This window comes from Caretta caretta, chromosome 4 (genome assembly GCF_965140235.1).
Source record: "Caretta caretta isolate rCarCar2 chromosome 4, rCarCar1.hap1, whole genome shotgun sequence".
Taxonomy (NCBI): domain Eukaryota; kingdom Metazoa; phylum Chordata; order Testudines; family Cheloniidae; genus Caretta; species Caretta caretta.
In genome coordinates this window covers 30,995,399-31,014,632 of record NC_134209.1, presented here as the reverse complement: position 1 = coordinate 31,014,632, position 19,234 = coordinate 30,995,399, and the positions used below count along the sequence as shown (strand labels likewise).

General features: G+C 46.5%; 1 protein-coding gene and 1 long non-coding RNA gene across 6 annotated transcripts in view; one reads left to right on the top strand and one right to left on the bottom strand.

Moving 5' to 3' along the window:
* Positions 1–19,234, bottom strand: part of LOC125636077 (putative E3 ubiquitin-protein ligase HERC3) — a 145,238-nt gene that overhangs the window by 48,864 nt on the left and 77,140 nt on the right. For all 5 annotated transcript variants that reach the window (XM_048848638.2, XM_048848633.2, XM_048848635.2 and 2 more), the window contains 4 exons: positions 18,429–18,495; positions 16,407–16,489; positions 8,177–8,360; positions 6,260–6,362 (listed from right to left, as the gene is read on the bottom strand). In XM_048848638.2, coding sequence (XP_048704595.1) covers positions 6,260–6,362; positions 8,177–8,360; positions 16,407–16,489; positions 18,429–18,495 — 437 coding nt within the window. The remainder of the gene's footprint in view (positions 1–6,259; positions 6,363–8,176; positions 8,361–16,406; positions 16,490–18,428; positions 18,496–19,234) is intronic.
* LOC142071840 (uncharacterized) lies at positions 961–16,525 on the top strand. Its single transcript, XR_012668032.1, has 4 exons — positions 961–1,828; positions 8,196–8,338; positions 11,463–11,703; positions 15,888–16,525. It is a non-coding gene; the product is annotated as an uncharacterized LOC142071840 (long non-coding RNA).

Here is a 19,234-nt window from a genome sequence, read left to right as displayed (position 1 = left end):
AATGACATCTCACAAATGTTTGATCATTTGAAACTCACTCTCTGCCACCTGCATTTAGTTATTGCAAGAGGAGGATTTACCCTGAAACCTTTTCAAATACAGGGAGATATTCTTATCCTTCAGGCCCTGTTCTCCGCTGATGGGTGTCCCCAGCCTCCTGCCCAGCTGGCCGTGACATCAGCAGGGAATCTGGCCCTGTGATGTTGGATTTGTTAAAAGGAATCAGCTAAAATAAATTGACAACAATTTCCAGGCTTGCCTCCTCCCCGTGCCCCGGGCCAGCTGAGCAGTGAGCTGGTGGCTGCTTGCCAAGCAGAGCTACCACAAAGAGACTGGACTGGAACATGGAAAAAACGCCACAAATATGCAACCTGGCCTCTGTCATGTGAAAATAAACAAGGGCAGTTATAAATAGCTGTTGTCCTGACCTTAAACAACAGACTCCCAGGCTCTAGATCAAACCCAGATCTTTCATATGCAGCACCCCGATCATCCACTAAGCAAGCATCGCAGGCAAAGAAACACTTGCTCATTTGAATGTTAGCCTTGCAAAAATGCTGATGGACTGCCCCCCTGTGTGAACCTCAGCACAGCTCTGGACACAGATATGTGCAGCCTTCAGAGCAGACGAGAGCACTGGTTCCTTCTGGATTTCTCGCTGGCATCAACTCACCCTGAAGGGTTGTAGTACAGCTTTGCGGAGAATCAGAGGGCAAGAGAGGGAGGAGGAAGGAAGTGTGCTGGCAAAGGAGGCAGCAAGCACTGGCAAGAATGCAGAGCCTGGGGTGCTGCCCACGTGGCATGTAAAGCCTGAGCTGACAGTGCTCTATGGGGACAAGGGCCCAAGGTCTGCTGAATTCAGCAGTTTTACTTTGCAGACTTCTGCATCTTCACTTCTACAGCAGAACAAACGACCAAAAAAGGGGAGAGGAAGAGGTTTCCCCTCTGTAACAAACCCCTCTGCCTATGGACAAACCAAATCGTCTGAGAGCCTCAGCTTGCGGAGTTCCAACAACTAGTTAAAGGATTAGTTGAGAAGTCCAGCAGCAGCTGGTAGGACATGGAGTACCATGCACTATAGGGTGGGCTTTTCACAAGCATGCAGGAGTGGGCCAAACCTGGCCCCACTGAAGTCAGCGGGAGAGTTACCATAGACTTCAATAGAAGCAAAGTTCGGCCAGCGTTGAGTGCTTTGGAAAATCCCTCTCTGCTACCACAGGCCCTACAAGAGGCCTACCCAGGAAGCCAAGGACCAACAAAAAGGAAAGCGGAGACCACCAGAGAGGTCCCTGCAAAGAAGTCGAGGGGAGGGAGAGGGTGCTGCATATTCACTACTTGTTGTTTCTATTTCAGTTCCCTTCTGGCCCTCCCATTGCACCCTTTGTTAAAAGCAAACTCCATTTTTCACCACCGTAAGAGAAAGAAAAGTGGCTGAACTGGTTTCACATGGTAAATGCAACACAAACCATGATTCTCCTGTTACAGTGGCACCCAGGGTGCTGAACTGACACACAGGAGCCCCAACCAACTTGCAAATCTAAAACCCACCCTGATTTCCCACGGGGAAGGGTTTTCACAGTGTTTTGAGGGAAGAGAGAGCCTTTTCACAGCTCACAATCCTTGTGTTTCATTTTCTTTCACGGAGCCAGCGACTCAGCATGCAACATTCCACAGCTCCCCCCTGCCTGCAACAAGGCCTTTGCTCCAGCCTCAGCCCTGGGCTGTGTATATCTCTCCTCTATACACAGCCCAGGGTACTCAGACAGCTCCAGGAAGGGAGCAGGAGAGCGAGGGCTGCTGATTTGGATGCTGGCTAAGAACAGCAAGGGTAAGTGACTCGGGAAGGGAGTTCACAAGCAAGTTCTGGATGTTTAGTTAAAAGGAGGGGTGGCCACTGAGCCAAGCATCATGCTTGGAAACTTAGAGGAGCTTGGCTACACGCTTTTTTTGTACCAGTTTAACTATACTGGTTTAGAAGAGTTAAATCAGTGCAACCCCCCCCGGCACAGACCCAGTTATACTACTATGAAAGGGCTTACATCAGGATAATTGGTTCCACAATGGGCTTTGCACCAATGGTTTCTAAACTGATATAGATACAGAACAACAAGAACAAGAACAAGAACAGCCCCTACTAGTACCCAGGGGGGAGAGGTTTGGAGAGGACAGTAGCCAGGAGATGAGGTCAGGCCGGAGGGAGAGGCTTACTAATGTAGACCAGTGGTGCAATGGGTAGAAGAGGAGTTGTGACGTGTGTGGAGGGGCTGCGTGCTGGGAAGGCAGGCTGTTCAGCCAGAAGAATCCATGCAAAGGCGGGGGGGAAGAGATGGTGAAAGAAACAACAGGCAGCCTCCACATGAAAACATCAGGGCCATCTACAGCCCAGAAGAGGGGAAGCTTCCAGAGCTACATTTATCAAACATTCATCAATCGTTCTGCCATGCAGATTTTCAAAATCATCTACACATTGATCCACCAAGGGAGACATGCAGTAATGTTTCCCCTTAACGATGACACCTGTATAAAAATCAAAAATATCCTTCTACTTGCCTCCTCCCTGCCACGCCGCCAACAGCTTAGAAACCAAAACATGGGAGGTGGGGAAAGCTCCATGTTCTACAGGATTCGGTTCTATGGCCCAGTTTTCTAGCATCTCACCCCAGGGCTCTGGAGTAATTAATGCTACTGGAAAGCAGGCCTGTTAATCTCACCAGGTTTCTGTGGGACAGAGAGCCATCTGGGTGCTGGCGGAGGGACCAAGGAAAAGTTTGGAAAGAAGAATGTGTGACGAGAAGAAAGGAGCAGGGAGATGAAGTTTTGGTGACCCTGAGTGAAAACGGCAGCTAATCCCTAAAGGCGCCTTTGAGAATTTCACCCTCCACTGATTAGAATGGTACCAGTTATTGTTATTATTATTGTTACTATACTTGAAGGAAACCAAAGTTTGTCTCTTTTCTGTGCTCTCCATTGCCCCTGAGGGGTCAGCAGCAGCAGGGACCGAAGCTGGGACTGCTGGATCTAAAACCAAGAGCCTCTACTACCTGAGCTAAAAAAAGACCCAGGTCCGTTCGTTCAGATGGTTGCAGACTCAAATCTCTCTGTGGCCCAGACACTAGAGCAGGGATGGCCAACCTGTGGCTCCGGAGCCACATGGGCAGCTCTTCAGAAGTTACTATGCGGCTCCTTGTCTAGGCGCCGACTCCAGGGCTGGAGCTACAGGCACCAACTTTCCAGTGTGCCGGGGGTTGCTCACTGCTCAACCCTTGGCTCAGCAAGGTCTTGGGAAGGTGTGATACACTTACACAGACTTTGGGTCCTGGTCCAGCCTATGCCCATTCAGGAAGATGCTGAGCAGTTTATTGACCTTGGTGTGGCCTATGTGGAAGCAGCTGGAAACTGTCTTTTTGGTACGAGGTTTAAGTCTTCATCTTTTACAACACCAGGCCATCTCTTTCATGTCAGCATTCAGAACTTCTCCTCGGTGACTGAAAAATCCCAGTCCCGTACTGCCAAACAGCTATCATCTGCATCGATAAAATGCCTGGCAGCGGCATTGGGTAGGTAAGTTGGGAAAAGGTTTAAAAGTGTTAGTGCTAGAACTGAGCCCTGAGGTAAACCATGATTTTGGGACCTCCAGGAGCTGGTCTTTTGTCCAAGCAGACAGACCTTGGAACAGGTAGCCTCTCTGCAACAATTCCACAGCTATGACAACCCACTTTGGTAGGACCAATGACAGTCAGTAGAGTAGACCTGTATGACAAATTTTGCCAGGATTTGATGACAATTATGCAGTTTGATCTGAAACCTGCTTAAATCTACACTTTGGATACTATCAGTGGAGGAGGCAATTCTTTGAAGAATAAGCCTTTCAAGTAATTTGTACACACAGCTTAGCAAAGCGATGGGCTGGTAACATGCTGCAGTTGGTGGTCAGGTTTCGACAGGGCTATTCCTTTTGCTCTGCCCCAAATCTTCAGTATTTTATTCTCCTTGATGTCTCTAGACAGAAAGATGGCTAGCCATTTTCTGCTAGTTTTTACCAGGTTCTTCAGGAATTTGTGGGAGAGGTTACCAAGCCCATAGACGTTATCTGTTTTCAATTTAAATTTAATCTGTGGTGAAAGGCTAGAGGTCTTCTTTGTTTTTTGGTATTCACTGTTTGTACTGTCGCTATTTCTTCTTCACCTCTCCTTCGAACATTTTGTCCTTGTCCACGTTTGTAACATTTATCAGGAGGGTGGCCATACTCTTCGTAAAGATTGAGTAACAGTGCTCTGCTGAAGGCTTCTCAGAAGCACCACACTTTTCTGATGAGGGCCCAGGATCTCAATATGTTTGGTTCCTCAGTAGCCTGCTCCCATCTTGCTCTTCCAGAAGCTCTGAAGTTCAAGTTGTCCAAGAGATGTGTGGCGATGCCTGGGCACCACACTCTACATACTGCTTGAGAAGGAGTTCTACACACTCCGCAGGTCGGCAGGGAATGTAGGTCTCATAGCAACCTTTTGGAATTGACTCCATGGCAGCTTCATATATGGCTTTTATGAACCACATGTAAGTGTCCTCAATGGAGATGTGTGGGATACAAGTGATGTAGCAGTCAGTGAACTGAGTAAAGCTGGGCCAGTTTTCCTTCTAATAATTCCAGTGAGGGCTTTTATTGGTACTCCCAATAGGTACAATTACTCCACCTTTGATAAGGATCAAACTATGTTGACTGTGGGGAAAGTTTTTCAGTACACTGCTTACAGCCTGAAATGAATGATTATGTGTACTGATGATCGAGGTGAGGCCAGGGAAGTAGTCTTGTTTCCATCTGGCAGAATGAAAAGTATCCTGCTGCTCTGGATCATGGATGAGGTGAAGGTCATGGAGTGAGACTCAGTCAAAAATGTCAACTCCATTTTGATCAGACCATCCGTAACCCTAGGGGATACAGTGGCTAGTAAAGTTTCCAGCGTAGATGGTATGGTGTGGGACCCTAAGAAGAACATTTGGAGTAGGCCGGGTGACTTGTACACATTTGCCACTCTGAAATGATCAACTCTCACAGCATCATAGAGGTCTGAATTAACTGGGAGTGGTTCCGTGCCAGCAAAATTGGCTCTAACATAGGCAGCACAGCCATGTTTACTATGCAGAGAGTCACGCAAAAGGTCATAACCTTTGACGTTAAGGCAGCTGGCAGAAAGAGAGATGATGTGTCTCCTGGAGGCAGATTACAACTGGGTTACGTTTCGACTTTAGGGACTAGAGAATGGAACGTTTAGCTGAAGGATTTTCAGGAATGGGCCAATATCCAAAGTTCCTTGATCATGGGTAAGGTCGCTGAGTTCACTTGAAAGTCCACGCTGACCAGGACTGAAAGCTTTGGAAAGCTATTTGCAGCTTTGGCTTCCCCTGCCGAAGCAGGGTACTTACGCGGTATACAGCGGGAACATAGCTGCATTATACTTCCCACTAGAGAGAAATTACTCCTTTTTGTATTTTCCATGCCTTCCTTGGGAATGTGTCAAGGGAGGTGTGAGCTGTGTGCCTTTTTTTTTTTTCTTTTCCTTTTAAGAGCTCTAGCTGTCAGCCCTAGACGGCTGGGGCTTGTGCAGAAGGGCTGTGCACACCTAGGAGGTGGGGGGGGGGTGGGATAAGGGGGAGCAGCACAGTCAGAGCCCCGCTGACTGGGCTCAGGCTCCCCTTTTCCCCCACCCACCCCAATCCCTCACTGGGAGCCCAGACTTGGGCTCTCCTTTCCCCTCCCCTGCCCAATCTCTCACCAGGAGGCGGCGCCGTGGCTCCAGCTGGCAGCTCCGGGGTGGCAACAGCAGAGAAGTAAGGGTGGCAATGGCATGCAAAATAGGCTGTGAAAAGCGATATTGACAAATACCCCTTTTCAAATTGCCACCCTTACTTCTGAGCTGCTGCAGGCACAGTGCTGCCTTCAGAGCTGGGTGGCGATATACGTACTAGGGGAGGGCGGGAGCGTAAGCGACTTAAGACACAAGGAAGTGGGGGCACAACCAAATAAGTTTGAGAACCATTGGACTACAGGGATTTTTAGTGCCAAACTTAACACAGGAGTGAAAAGGAACAGGAGGAGAAAGGCAAAAACTATTCTGGCTAGTAGTTATTATTTAGACACCAACCTTTCCACTTTGATTGTGCAGCAAGTGTCAATGTAGCTACTCTAGATTTCACCCATACAGCTGAAGTTCGAATCTGGGTCTACAATTTCAAGACGTGGCTAATACCACTGCAAGATACTTACAAAGAAATTTCTTCTTCTTTTCCAAGGGAAATTCATGAAAGGTTTCCCAGAACATTCTCACTGTCGGGTGTGTAGCGGAGTAGTCCCCCTTGTAGATGGCACACTGTTAAAAGAGGCACAAACTTTTTGCTTATGAGAGAAAGTGATGGTCCTCCACTAACTTCCACTTCCTTAGAATCCTAAGCAGGAGGAATTCAATTAATAAAAAGCACAGTTTAAAAATCTAAGAATAACTGCTGATATACGAATAATACCATGCATGATCATTTACTGTCGACAACAGCGGTTTTCAAACTTTTTTTCTGGAGACCCAGTTGAAGAAAATTGTTGATGCCCACAACCCAACCAAGATGGGGATGAGGGGTTTGGGATGTGGGAGGGAATCAGGGCTGGGACAGAGTGGGGCCGAGAATGAGGGGTTCAGGGTGTGGGGGGGGACTCTGGGCTGGGGCAGGGGTTGGGGTGCAGGAAGGGGTCAGGGCTCTGGGTTTGGGGTGCAGGCTCTGGGGTGGGGCTGAGGATGAGAGGTTTGGGGTGTTGGAGGGGGTTCTGGGTTTGAGGGGGGCTCAGGGCTGCAGCTTGGTGTTGTGGTACAGGAGGAGGTCAGGGCTCTGGGCTGGGGCCAGGGATGAATAGTTTGGGGTATAGGAAGGGGCTCCGGGTTTAGGGGGGCTCAGAGCGGGGGCTTGGGACACGGGCTTACCTCAGGCTGCTCCCAGTCAGCGGCACAGCACGGGTGCTAAGGCAGGCTTCCTGCCTGTCCTGGCACCGCGAAAGTGGGCAGCAGCAGGTCTAGCTCCTAGGCGGAGGCATGCAAGCAGCAAAGCGTGTCTCTTGCCCACAAGCACACCCCCCCTCCAGCTCCCATTGGCTGGTTCCCAGCCAATGGGAGTGCAGAGCCAGTGCTCGGTGCGGGGGCAGTGTGCGGAGCCCTGTGGCCCCCCGCCTAGGAGCCGGACTTGCTGCTGGCTGCTTCCGGGGTGCAGCGCAGTGTCAGAACAGGTAGGGACTATCCTGCCTTAGCCGGGCAGCACCGCCGATAGGACTCTTAACGGCCTGGTTGGCAGTGTGACCAGAGCTGCCACAACCCGGTGCCTTACATTCCGTGACCCAGTACTGGGTCGCAACCTGCAGTTTGAAAACCACTGGTCTACAGTACAAGCCCAGTACTACTTATAAGGTGTGGAACAGGGAAAGAAACTAGATTATATGCTTGTATTTAGAGGGTACCATTCACCCTCATGCAGAGGGGCAGCACAAGCCCTGTGTACTACATGAGTTCCACTCAAACTCTTGGCCTTCCGCTGCCCTCTCTGCCCCATGGTGAATTTCCCCCTGAGAGAGGGACCAGCTATTCTGTGTTCATATCCTCCACTGAATCCAGACTTCACTCCTAAACAAAGATAGTGCAAATCCTTCTCTTCCTGCCTTCCTCTGTTGGTGGCAGGAAAGCTGACGGGCGATAATGACTTTCAAGGGAACCAGGAGAAGGTGCTCTAGTGAGGAGACAAGAGAAAGTTCCCATAAGAGGCTGAGAGCTCTATCCCATCCGAACCCTTTGCAGTGGGCACCCAGTGTCCAGATCATGGATATATACTTAATACTACCCACATGATAGCTACCTTCTAGGTACTAATGTGGCCCCTATTACCATCATATCTGAGCACCTCACAATCTTCAGTGGATTTCTCCTCTCAACACCGTTTGCGAGGCAGGGCAGTGCTATTACCCTCATTTTATAGATGAGAAACTAAGACAGGGAGAGACTATATGACAAGCCCAAGGTTGCACATGAAGTCTGTGTCAGATTGAGGAACTAATCTCCTGAGTCCCAGACTAGCGCCCTAACCACTGGACCATCCTTCCTGGTTTCTGTGGCCAAGAAGACAAACAGAAAAGATGTCCATGTCAGCTTACCTCTTCCATTTCCTCCCAGTTGTAGTTGCTGTTTCCTACTATCATGGCCCTCAGCTCTGAGGGCTGGAAGAGTTCCAGGACCTTCCCACCGCACACCTTCAGGAAGCCGGTGGAGAAAGCGATATACCACTCATGGACGGAGAGATTGAAGATGTAATTCAAGTAGGCCTCAACAAATTCCTGCCTGGTGTATTGAGAGAAGGGGAGGGGAGAGAGGAGAGAGAAAATATTGTTATTCACATTGCTGTGTTTTATTAAAAAACTGTCAGGAACTGACGCAGTGGGCTGGAAGCTATAGAGGCACACACGCTCAGTCAGGTCTAAAAAGGGGACTTCTGTGTATTATGAATAAAATGGATACGCTGTTCAGGAGGCTGGAGTGAAACACTTCCAGTCCACCCCATGTCTCAAGGCTCTCTGGTAATGGTACACACGAGTGTAAAGAGTCAGAGAGCAAGTGGCATCGTAGGCCTGTCTGACCCACTGGCAGTGGAGAGCTCCTCAGATAGCACATGCTGTGCACTATGAAGACAGACCCACTCATGGGCAGAGCATCCAGATGCCCAGAGCATCGAGGGCTAGGCGTCAGCTGAGCCTTTGGGAGCTGCTGAGGCAGGGAGTCCTTCTCTTTGCTGTGCACATTTCAGTCCATATTACAGCTGATGTTCCACTAAAGCGGAAGTCAGCATTAGGTCTCCTTAGGACACATCAGCCCCTCAGCACAGCTCTCCCAGCCCTATGTTTAAGACGTGCACGAAATAACTTACTGCTCCTTTCAGCCATCCATTAAAGTGTCTAGGGAACTGGGGCAGGAGGGGGGAAGTCACTCAGCACAGCATTTCCTACTTTCTCTACACTGACCTGCTGCTTCCTGATGCCCTGAGTTGATGCTTTCCTCATGGCTGGGAGTCAAACCAAAGGGACAGAGACTATGGCCAAGATTTGCAAAAAGAAGAGCCTAAGAAGTCTATATTTAGGCACCTGTTGGACAGAGCTCACTGGCAACTGCTGGGTGCTCAGCACTTCAGAAGAGCCTAAACTGGAGGTCCTATTTTAGAAAGCCTTGGTCTAAACCTACAATAACTTCCATCTCTTTTCCATTAACACACATGCTGTGTGTGCTAAGGGCTGTGAAGAAAAAAGATACAAGGAAATTCTAGATACATCCCAGTAACAGCTAACCTAAGTAACAGACAGAAAGCAGCGAAAGGCAAAGGATCTGATTCTTAGTTACACTAAGATCTCATTACACCACTCTGGCAGTGTAAAGGAGCTCGGAAAGAGCTAGAAATTACTCCCCGAGAATATCCTTGGCACAAGGGCCTCCATGGTCAATGCAGAACTGGTGTCAGAGCTGTATGCCAGCCCTGCTTGCACCCCTAACGTAGGGGGTATGCTGAGGGCGGGCTGGAGGAAGAAGTAGAAGAGCTGAGGGCAGGAGGGTGTTGTGAATCAAGAGCCCCATGCTACAGCTATTTCTGGCTTTTTAAGAATTGATAGGGGGCCCTGGGAAGCAGAGTTGAAGCCCTGACATTGCTCTAATTTACACAGAGGGCCAGGCAAGGTGAAAAAAGTGACTCAGTTGAAGTGTTTATTCCTACAAATGCATGTGAGATTTTCTTCATTTAAAAGATGCTAATATGGTTAAGTGAACTCATGCAATATTGGAGATTCCCAGTAGAGGGTGCCATGGTTTCTACATAAGGATTAAGTCATCTAGAAAAGATTCGAACTAGGGTCTGCGGCCCGTCAGGGTAATCCACTGGTGGGCTGCGAGACATTTTGTTTACATTGACCGTCTGCAGGCATGGCCCCCCGCCGCTCCCAGTGGCCGTGGTTTGCCGTTCCCGGCCAAAGGGAGCCGTGGGAAGCAGCGGCCAGCAGGTCCCTGCGGCCCATGCCGCTTCCCGCAGCTCCAATTGGCTGGGAATGGCGAACCGCAGCCATTGGGAGCTGTGGGGGGCCGTGCCTGCAGACGGTCAATGTAAACAAAATGTCCTGTGGCCCACCAGAGGATTACCCTGACGGGCCACGTGCCGAAGGTTGCCAACCCCTGGATTAGAATAAAATATTAGGGTATTTCTACACACAGTTTTTGCTCCAGCTTACTAAATTGGTAAACAACCCAATGGAGTCATCCTCTTCTTTCATATGGCATTTAAAAAGCAATTAGCTGGGATTATAATTGAATCTTGAGATTCAAAAGCCACTCTAATGCTTCTGGGGTAGCTGGGTGGGTCACAATTTGTTGTGTGGGTGGGATAGTTGTCTGTGGTGGGTCACAATTTGTTGATTCTTTGATTTTCCATTTATGGAGGAGATAGCCACACCTTCCATGCACTGTCCGAACGTGGCTGAGTGCAGAATGCTGCCGATGGAGTTATTAAGTGGTACAGCCCTACTGTGGATGCATTTATACTGGGGTAAATGTGCGTATAAGAGTATAGCCTGTTATAAACACCTTGATAGGGTATAACTGGGTCCACACAACAAAGGGGTTGTACCAATTTGAGTAAAATGGTTTTCTTAGCATTCAATTGGTGCAAAAAACTATGCAGACCAGCCCTGAGAGAGCTTGGCAAGAAGTAGCAGGCTTCTCCCGGATTACAAGAATTACACACTGTTTTGCTTTGAGGGTGGTCCAGAACAATACTGGAATAAAACACAATATCCTGTAGCCTTTGGCACTAAAAGCCAGAATCTTGCGCCAGGCATCATTATGACTCCTCCACCTCTTGCTAAGGACACATTTATTCTCCACCCTCCTCCCTCTCCTCACTACACTTTTACCAGAATAGTACACAAATGCCTACTTTCAGAAGAACGTTATTCATGCAAAGACCCAGCAATAATTCCCTTTAAAGCTGTTTTCAGTACGCCCTACAGTAACATGGCAAACTCAGAGACCTCCTAAAGCTTGTCTGTGGGCTGCTCTTTGGGATGTGGGTGGACTTGACTTCCCCGAATTCTTCCAGCAGTTGTTTCTGCGTGACATTTGGTAACAGTTCACACTATTGTTCGCTTGCTAAGCGAGTCAGGAAATGGAGCAGAGTCCAATAGCTGGGTCTCTATCTGAAGAGGACACAATCAAAAAACAAAACGTTGACCTCCCGAAGAGTGGGAGAAAGAGATTCTTATATATGCTCTTGGGTAGCATGCACAAGGGAAATGTGAGAAAATAAAGAAAGGAAACAACAGACAGAGACATGAAAGCCTGAAATAAGGAAGCAGGGGGAGGGAAAATTGCTTATCCAGTGTGCATCTTTTATTGTTGTTTTCTTGACAGTTGACGGAGCCCTTGGGGAAATTCCCACTGATAACGTCAAGACACTAAACACTGATCTGTTGCCCAACATCCCTTTTCTGCCCCTGTGGCTTCAACAGAAGTTTTTTACTTGAAGGTTGGCTGGAACATGGTCATTTTGATGTAAAATCCTACGTGGCAACTATGAGAAGGGATCACTGCAGATGCTTCACAGTTCACCTTTCTTTGGTATTATCCACATATCCAGTATATCAATGTCCAGGTAAGCAGTTCCGAAGTATGAAATACCTAACGGTGTGCATTCAGCAGGTTATTGGGTAAGGAAGTGCAGCAGATCTATCTCACTGCCTCCAAAGCAGAGAGGAATGGAGGGGAAAATCATCAAGCAATGAAACCCTGAGAGTCACTAGTTAACCAGATCCTGTTTCATCTGCACTCCGAGGGGGCATGTTGGTGTGGTATGTGGAACAATAATGAGCAAGAAGTGTTATTTACCCTGGGAAGGTGGAAACAAGTGGATCTAAATGAATTTTCAACAATGAGGGAAAAGTCCAAGGGGCAAATTAATCAGTAGTGCTGACAGGTGACTATGGGTGGCCAGCTAGGCTTTGTCTAGACTAGACTTTAGACGCTAGCTCAGCTTTGCTAGCACAATCTATACCTTCAGAATTCTAGTCAAGAGAAAACAGTTCTACTTCAGCATTTGCTAAACTGATTGAGCTAAAGTCTAATCCAGGCTCCACCTTCTCCAGAGTTTTTCAGCCTCCAGGTCATTAACACATTTGTAAAGACTAAACTGAACACTCCCCAAATGTTTGTTCCAGGCTACAGCCATTTGTGCTTTACCCTAGACCAAGCTAACATACACACTTCTTTCTCTAAGATAGACGTGTCCTAAGCTTTTGTCTTCACTGCAGAAAGGTGCATAATTTACATCCCAGTGGAGATAAGGCATGGATTTTTTTTTTTTTTTTTACTTCAGTGTAGTGGACCTAGGTCTCCACTAGGATTTTACAGTGGCAAAGTCATCTTGAGATAAAAAACACACTTTTGCTATAGCGATGACATACCCTAAGACGTTTGTTATAGTGTTTACTAAAAAGTCAGCCTACAGACAACTCTTTCATTACACCAGTCTTGGGGCTACCGATTCTGCTTCCCAACTCTTTGAGAAACAATCACAACCCTTTTTTAGATAATCAGATTAGAAGAAAAGGACTTTGTCAAGTTTGCCAACTTCTTGAAGATTCCCAGTGCCAATCCCCAAACATGCTAACGAGCAGCCACTGAATCACACTGTTTCACTATCCCAAAAAGAATTATGTGCCGTTTCCAGTAAAAACAGTCTTTGTAAAAATCCAGTTACAGGATTAAGAGAAGAAAACCGTTTAATAGCTGAAAAAAAAGAAAAAAGGTAGGTGTGTTGGTTCTAATCCAAAGAGCTGGTTCAAGTTAAAAGGAGTTAATTACCATTTGTCTTACAGTAGCACCTACAGCCTCTGATCAAAGCCCCACTGTATCAGACATGCATAAAAATAGATGGTTCCTGCTTCAAAGAGTTAACAGTCTAAGTCTGCTGGACTTAACCTTATTCTGTAAATTTACTGTCATGTCCAGTATTTGTCCTGCAAAATCTCAAATTAGTCTTCAAGGGTGAAAATCACCATTTGTGGAGTGACCATTCAGTGCTCTATACACTACATAAGCAGCTCATCATCATCATCTAGCTCCAAAACCACAACCAAGACCTGGTGTTATCGCTTATCTTAAACAGTACCTCAGAGGTGCAAGCTGTTGACAGAGGGCACTGCCTTAGGCAGTGTTCACGTGTTTCCTAAGCTCTCCGCATTCACATTTGGGGTCCTTCCTCAGCTTCCACTTAGTCATATTGTTACCAGTCTTTGCCACCCCAGCTCTCACTCAGTTTAGAGCATACCAACGTTCTCCTTCTAGGTCAGTGCGTGAGGGCAGTTATTCTGAAGGAGACAGGTTCTCCAGGATCAGGAGCCTCTCTCACCATTTTGTTATTCTGTAGCCTTCCCCTGTGGTATTTTGTGGTGAGGAATTTCAGAGGCACAGCTCTTTCTGGGCGTCAGCCTCTTGGGTGGTGCAATGCATCCATACAATGAGTGCCTTGGATCATGCACCTGGTTTTGTCTCTCTGGCCTTCCTACTGAAAGCATCAAGCTCACTGATGGTGGTGCAATCACCGCAAGGCAGTGTAGAAGTCAGTTTCAAAGTCCCTGTGATGGTCCCACAGGACTGACTGAGGTCAGTATCAATTTTGTGTGCATGGCTCACGTGTGACCATAATGGTGCACAGAACTGCTCAAATGAGTAACACAAGGCAACACTGGTTGCTCTGAGTGTTTTGGGACCAACTCCCTATTTTGTATTTGCAATTTTTTTTTGAAGTACACAGTTCCTGGAGTTCACTTTTCTTTTTCAACGTCTTAATGTGCTCTTTGTATGTCAACATTCAGTCTAATGTGACCCCCAAGGTACAATGGATATTTATAATGCTCAAAGATTGTATCATCCCCCAATATCTGGAGTTTTCTCTTGGCCTGATGGTGTTTCAATAGTATTCTTGACCTATGCACAGGGAGCCAGTTAAAATGTGCTTGATATCCTCAAATCTTTTCAACTGGGTGGCGATGCAAAGATCATCTGCATAAATAAATCTTTACACATTGGGGAATTCTGGTTGGTAACTTGTGTAGACATTAAACACCAAGGGTGTTAGAACTGAACTTTGGGGCAACCCATTCTGTTGAGTTCGCCATTTACTTTTCTAATCATCCATCTCAACAAAGAAACATCAATTCTTGAGCAGAGAGGAGATGACCTGGACCATCTTAATATTGCTCTAAATTCTTGCCAGTTTCAGAAGAAATGAACAATGGTTCACAGTGTCATAAGCAGCGGACAGACCTATAAAACACTACCCCTGTAATTTTGCAGATTTCAAAGCCATTTTCAATTTATTGAGTTAGGTTTACAACTTGGCCACAGCATAAACATCCTGGGCGGAAATCAGCTTGGTCATCAAATCAGTTGCCCTTCAACTAAACTATTCTACTTATATTCATCGGCTTATGTAACTTGTAGGTTGATCAGAATAAGGATACTGGTAATGCAATAAGGATACAGTAATCTTTGCATCGTTAAGGTCTTTACGTGGTTTGAGTAGTGCAACCACTTTGACCTCTCTCCACAGCCTGGGTATCTGCACTGTCTCCGTACAAGAGAGTTAAAGAAATCAGGTAGATACTTCTGTGCTCTTGTGCCCTAGGTGTAGTAATAGTTCATTAGATACACCATCACATCCAGCTGCCTTTCCACATTTCAGAATTTTCATAGCTATCGTGAGCTCCGCAGTATTGAGCTGTTTCACTGTGGACTTTGCTGTCTCTGAGGAGTGAGTGAGCCTCCCACTTGAATTGTTTTGTTTCACACTGTGCTTTGTGGGCTGGGTTCCCATTTAGGATGAGTTAGTGAGCACTTTGGTTGGGACAGACTATGGCAGTGTGCTTTGGTTGTTGTCCATCCGGGTTCAGCTTGCGAAGGGTGACTCATCCTTTTTTGCTATTGTGCCACAGGTTTGTTGTTTCAACCATCTACCTCCAGCAGTTGCACCCGTCCTTTGTCATCTCTCTCACAAGCATTTCCCCAAGCCCAGTGGTTTCTTCATTGAGTCAACAATTCTGAATAACTTTTATATTGTTGGTGGGTTTGTTCTGAAAGTCCACACATATAACGTCCAATGTCTTGGGATGTTCTTTGAGCAATCTTCCACAACAGCAAGACAAATTCTCCAGAGTTCTCGTGTGTCACAGTACTTATACAGATGGATTCATCCAATTCAGAGGTAAAGTCTTCCCAGTCAGCCTTTGTGAGGTTGAATCTTGGCAGGTACTTTGTTTTCCTGGGTTGTACTGCAGCCTCTACTGTGACTTGCACTGGCCTATGCCACAATCTTGGGATTGCTGCCATGACCTCCCTTCTGAAGTTACCTGCATTTTCAGAAGTGGCAAGAGCTAGATATATCCCCTTGTTCCACCAGGCACTTTGGAAAGAGCATTTGTCCTGGGAGGTCATACAGCAGAGTCAGGTTGTTTGTTGCTGCCCACTTCCTAACTTCTTCCCCATGGTTGTCATTGCTGGGGTGTCCCCAGATGGTCCGGTGACTCTTAAAGTCACCTATGAAAAGGCATGTTTCTTCTGTCAGGCGGAAGTCAGTTGGCCATGCAAACTGTTCACATGTAACAGAAAGTACTGCTTTGGTCAAGTTCAGCCATGATACCATGATCTTTCATAACACTGTTTTTCGTCAGCCTTTTATCACATGCAAGTATTGTGCTGCCATAAACGTTGCATTCAGCATTCGAACCTATATGCATGCCAGGGATGTATGGTGCTATTCTCTCTCTCTCTCTCTCGCAGGCATATGATGTCTGCTTCCATACCAGACAGAATGGCAGCCTTCTCTGCAGAGAATCCCTCCACTCTGGAACGGACGATTTCAAGTGTCATCTTTGGCTCAGGCCTTTGGAAGGGCCATTTATATGGACGTCTATGTCTTCTGTTACAGTCTTGATGCGTGTTTTCGTATTTGGTCTCCCCCATAATCAGTTGCAAAGGGAGATTAGCAGCTGCATTATGGGCTTAAGTGATGGATAGGGCCTTATACAGAGAGTGCAGGTGAGATGGGGTGAGGGTCATTCACCAGGCCTTAACAATAAGGGGTAGGAAGTTAAACTCTTTTGAAAATCTGGTCACTTATTTAAGTGCTGAAATGGGACCCACTGGGTCCTGACATCTTTTCAAAGTCTGGCCCAACATTTCCCCTGCGTTAACCTATCTATCCCCTGTCTCAGTTCGTGATCATCCATGTGCCCACTGATGTAGGCATCACCAAAAAAGCGTTTCGGTTGCCATGGCTGCTCAATGATAGTAACTCACCTATTGTCCTTCTGCACAGTAATTTTGTCTCCTTCTGGTATTAGCTTCTTCTGCTCTGTCACGCCATAGCTTTCTCTACATATCTATGTTTAAAAAAAAATAAAAAAGTTGTTTTCCCATTGTGTGTGTCACCATACAAGCTTGCAGGATGGGTGCAGGGTTCTTTTACTCACTCCAGGTAAAGTGCATAGCTACTGACACACAAAGGGCTAGGGAAGAAGGCTGGGAAAACAGATATGATGAGTTAGAAAAAAAAAATACACAGACACCCTTCTCTGCTTGCATCATTTTTCATACTCAACATTTGCTCTTAGATCATGATTTGCAATCAAAGCCAAATGCAAACCTAAAAGAGAACCAAGCCACCCTATTAAGTCAACCGCATGCTGAAAAACAAGAGATTGATAACTGCTAAAAATTACATTTAACCAATGCCATGTGTATTGGCACCAACAAAGTCCCCTTTGAATAATGGCAATGCAGGATGCTCAATTAATCTACTCTCACAGTAGATTACCAGATCACTTGATAAGTCTGATGTGCCACTTTTGTCTCTGTTCATAACAGAGCTAGAATGCCAGCAGTACAAAGGCACTTCATACATAATCATATTATTTTATAGTGTCTCATGGATAAAATATTATGAGCCAGATTTTTAGCCAGCCAGTACAAATGAGCCACAAAACAGATCTCCTTCAGACCATTTGGGGAAAATTATGAATCCAGTTCAAGGCATCAACACAGCAGTAAAGATGTCCTTTTGCCTGAAACCAGGCACAAAAGCGCTTGGGGGAAGTTATATAAGGTTATTTTAACTTTTCTTTTTATAGGCGGATGGGATCAGTGCTAAAGCCTCCTGACTTCACCCTGAATGGTAGCACAGACCTGGGTGTGGCTGTGTTAGACCCAGAATTGGTTCACTCTAGAGCCAAGATTTATAAGCCAGCTTTATTTTAAAAGTCCTCCCTTATCAAACAAGATGAAGTCTAGCCTTCCCAGAGCACAGTGAGGTGGGAAGGATTTCTTCACAATATCCAACCCAATACCTGGCCATATCAGCTATATCAGAGCCCCTTGGGAAAGGAGCTTTCGTGTCTTCTTGCTAGTAACAGGTGTGCTCAGATGTTGGACTAATGCATCCATCTCCACCCCAGATACTCCTCTGTATAAAACAGGACAGTGATAAGCACCTACTTGTAAATTTAGGGCCTACCCAGAACATCCTGTTCCATGTGAGACCATCTCAGCTTGGGGCCTGCCACGGTATCGTAACTTTGAAGTGAGCGAGGTGCCTCTGGGGGCATGTTTTCAGACTGAGCGACCAGGCAGAGAAACCAGAGATTCTCCTGGATTTCCACCCCACTGCAGAGGCCATCAATTGCATTTACTAGCTGGGAGAAAATCTTTTGGAGCCTCACTATTTCAGCCTGCCAAAGCCAGTGTCCTCGTGATGTAGTGCAGCGTTTTGGCTCAAGGAAGGTCTGACACAATAGTAAAATATCGTTCCCTGTGAATGTTTGAAGTCACAAAAGGAGTCTGCACTGTTTACCAACAACAGAATGATAGAAGTGGCAGGAGGTCAGACTAGATGATCATTATGGTCCCTTCTGACCTTAAAGTCTATGAGAAGAAGAAAAAGAAAAAAAAAAAAAGATGGGTATGGGGTAACATTTTCAACAGCAACCAAGTGACTTTGGAGCCAAAGCCCCATTTTCAAGAGGGACTTTGGAGCCTACACCTCACTGAAAGTCACTGAGACACAGGCTCCTAAGTGCCTAGGTGATTTCTGAAAACGGGAGTTGAGCACTTTCGAAAACTAATCCACTGAGCAGCGCAGTCTTCTTGACTACATACACAAGAACAGTAGAATACCCGCAAGGAAGTTTAACATTTCTGCAATATGCAGCACTTATTTTATGGGCATGTTTGTGTCTAACCCACAGCACCCACACGTGTCTGTGGCCTCTGTGGGCACCCACACAACAAATCACATCACTGACAAATGGTATTAATTTGCCTTACTGTAAAGTTCAGGCAGAACGTTTCTTCTACATCATCCCCAGGATAATCTAAAAGCTGCTGAAGACTCCTATGAGACAGGCAGGGGAGGGAGGAGAAGGAGACAAATCAGACAACCAAGAGGCAATACTCTCTGTGCTTTATGTTTAAAGGAAAAACCCCAGCAGTGAATGTAAATAATATAAGTCAGAGTAACAGGACAAGATAGAGAGAAATTCTGGGTTGTGTAAAGGAGCCCAACGACATGCATTCCCATATGCACGTGTGCATTAGAATAAATGAAGCACTACAAATTCTCAATCTAGTCTGTGTCTGACAAGAACAAGGATCCTGTTTAGTGGCCCACTGCTTGGAAAAAGCATTTGATTTCTAGCTCTGAAGGACCACAAGATAGGTGTGAGGGCTGCAGAAGGGGGGGCACATCCATAGTCCCCTTTTTTAGAGTCCCACCAATGTCTCCCAAAATGTGGCTGCAGGACTCCTGTACCTTCCTGGCCTCTCGCTTTGCCCCATCAATTCTTTTTTTAAATATGGTTCAACTCTGAGCTAAAAAAAAAAAATCACATAGCAATCTATGTCAGATGATAATCAGACCAAGAATCTCATGTGACCTGAACCTTGCGACCTGTGAGAGCTAGGGAAAAACAATGCTAAGCGAGTAACTCTTCAGTTTCCCTGTGTTCAGGAGAGGCCATTCCTCTTTGACATTTGATTGCCTTTCTCGCCGGTTATCATCACTGTCGCTCACGGTGGCTCCGACAGAGATCAGAGCCCCATCAGGCCAAGCAATGAACAGATGACAGAGCTTG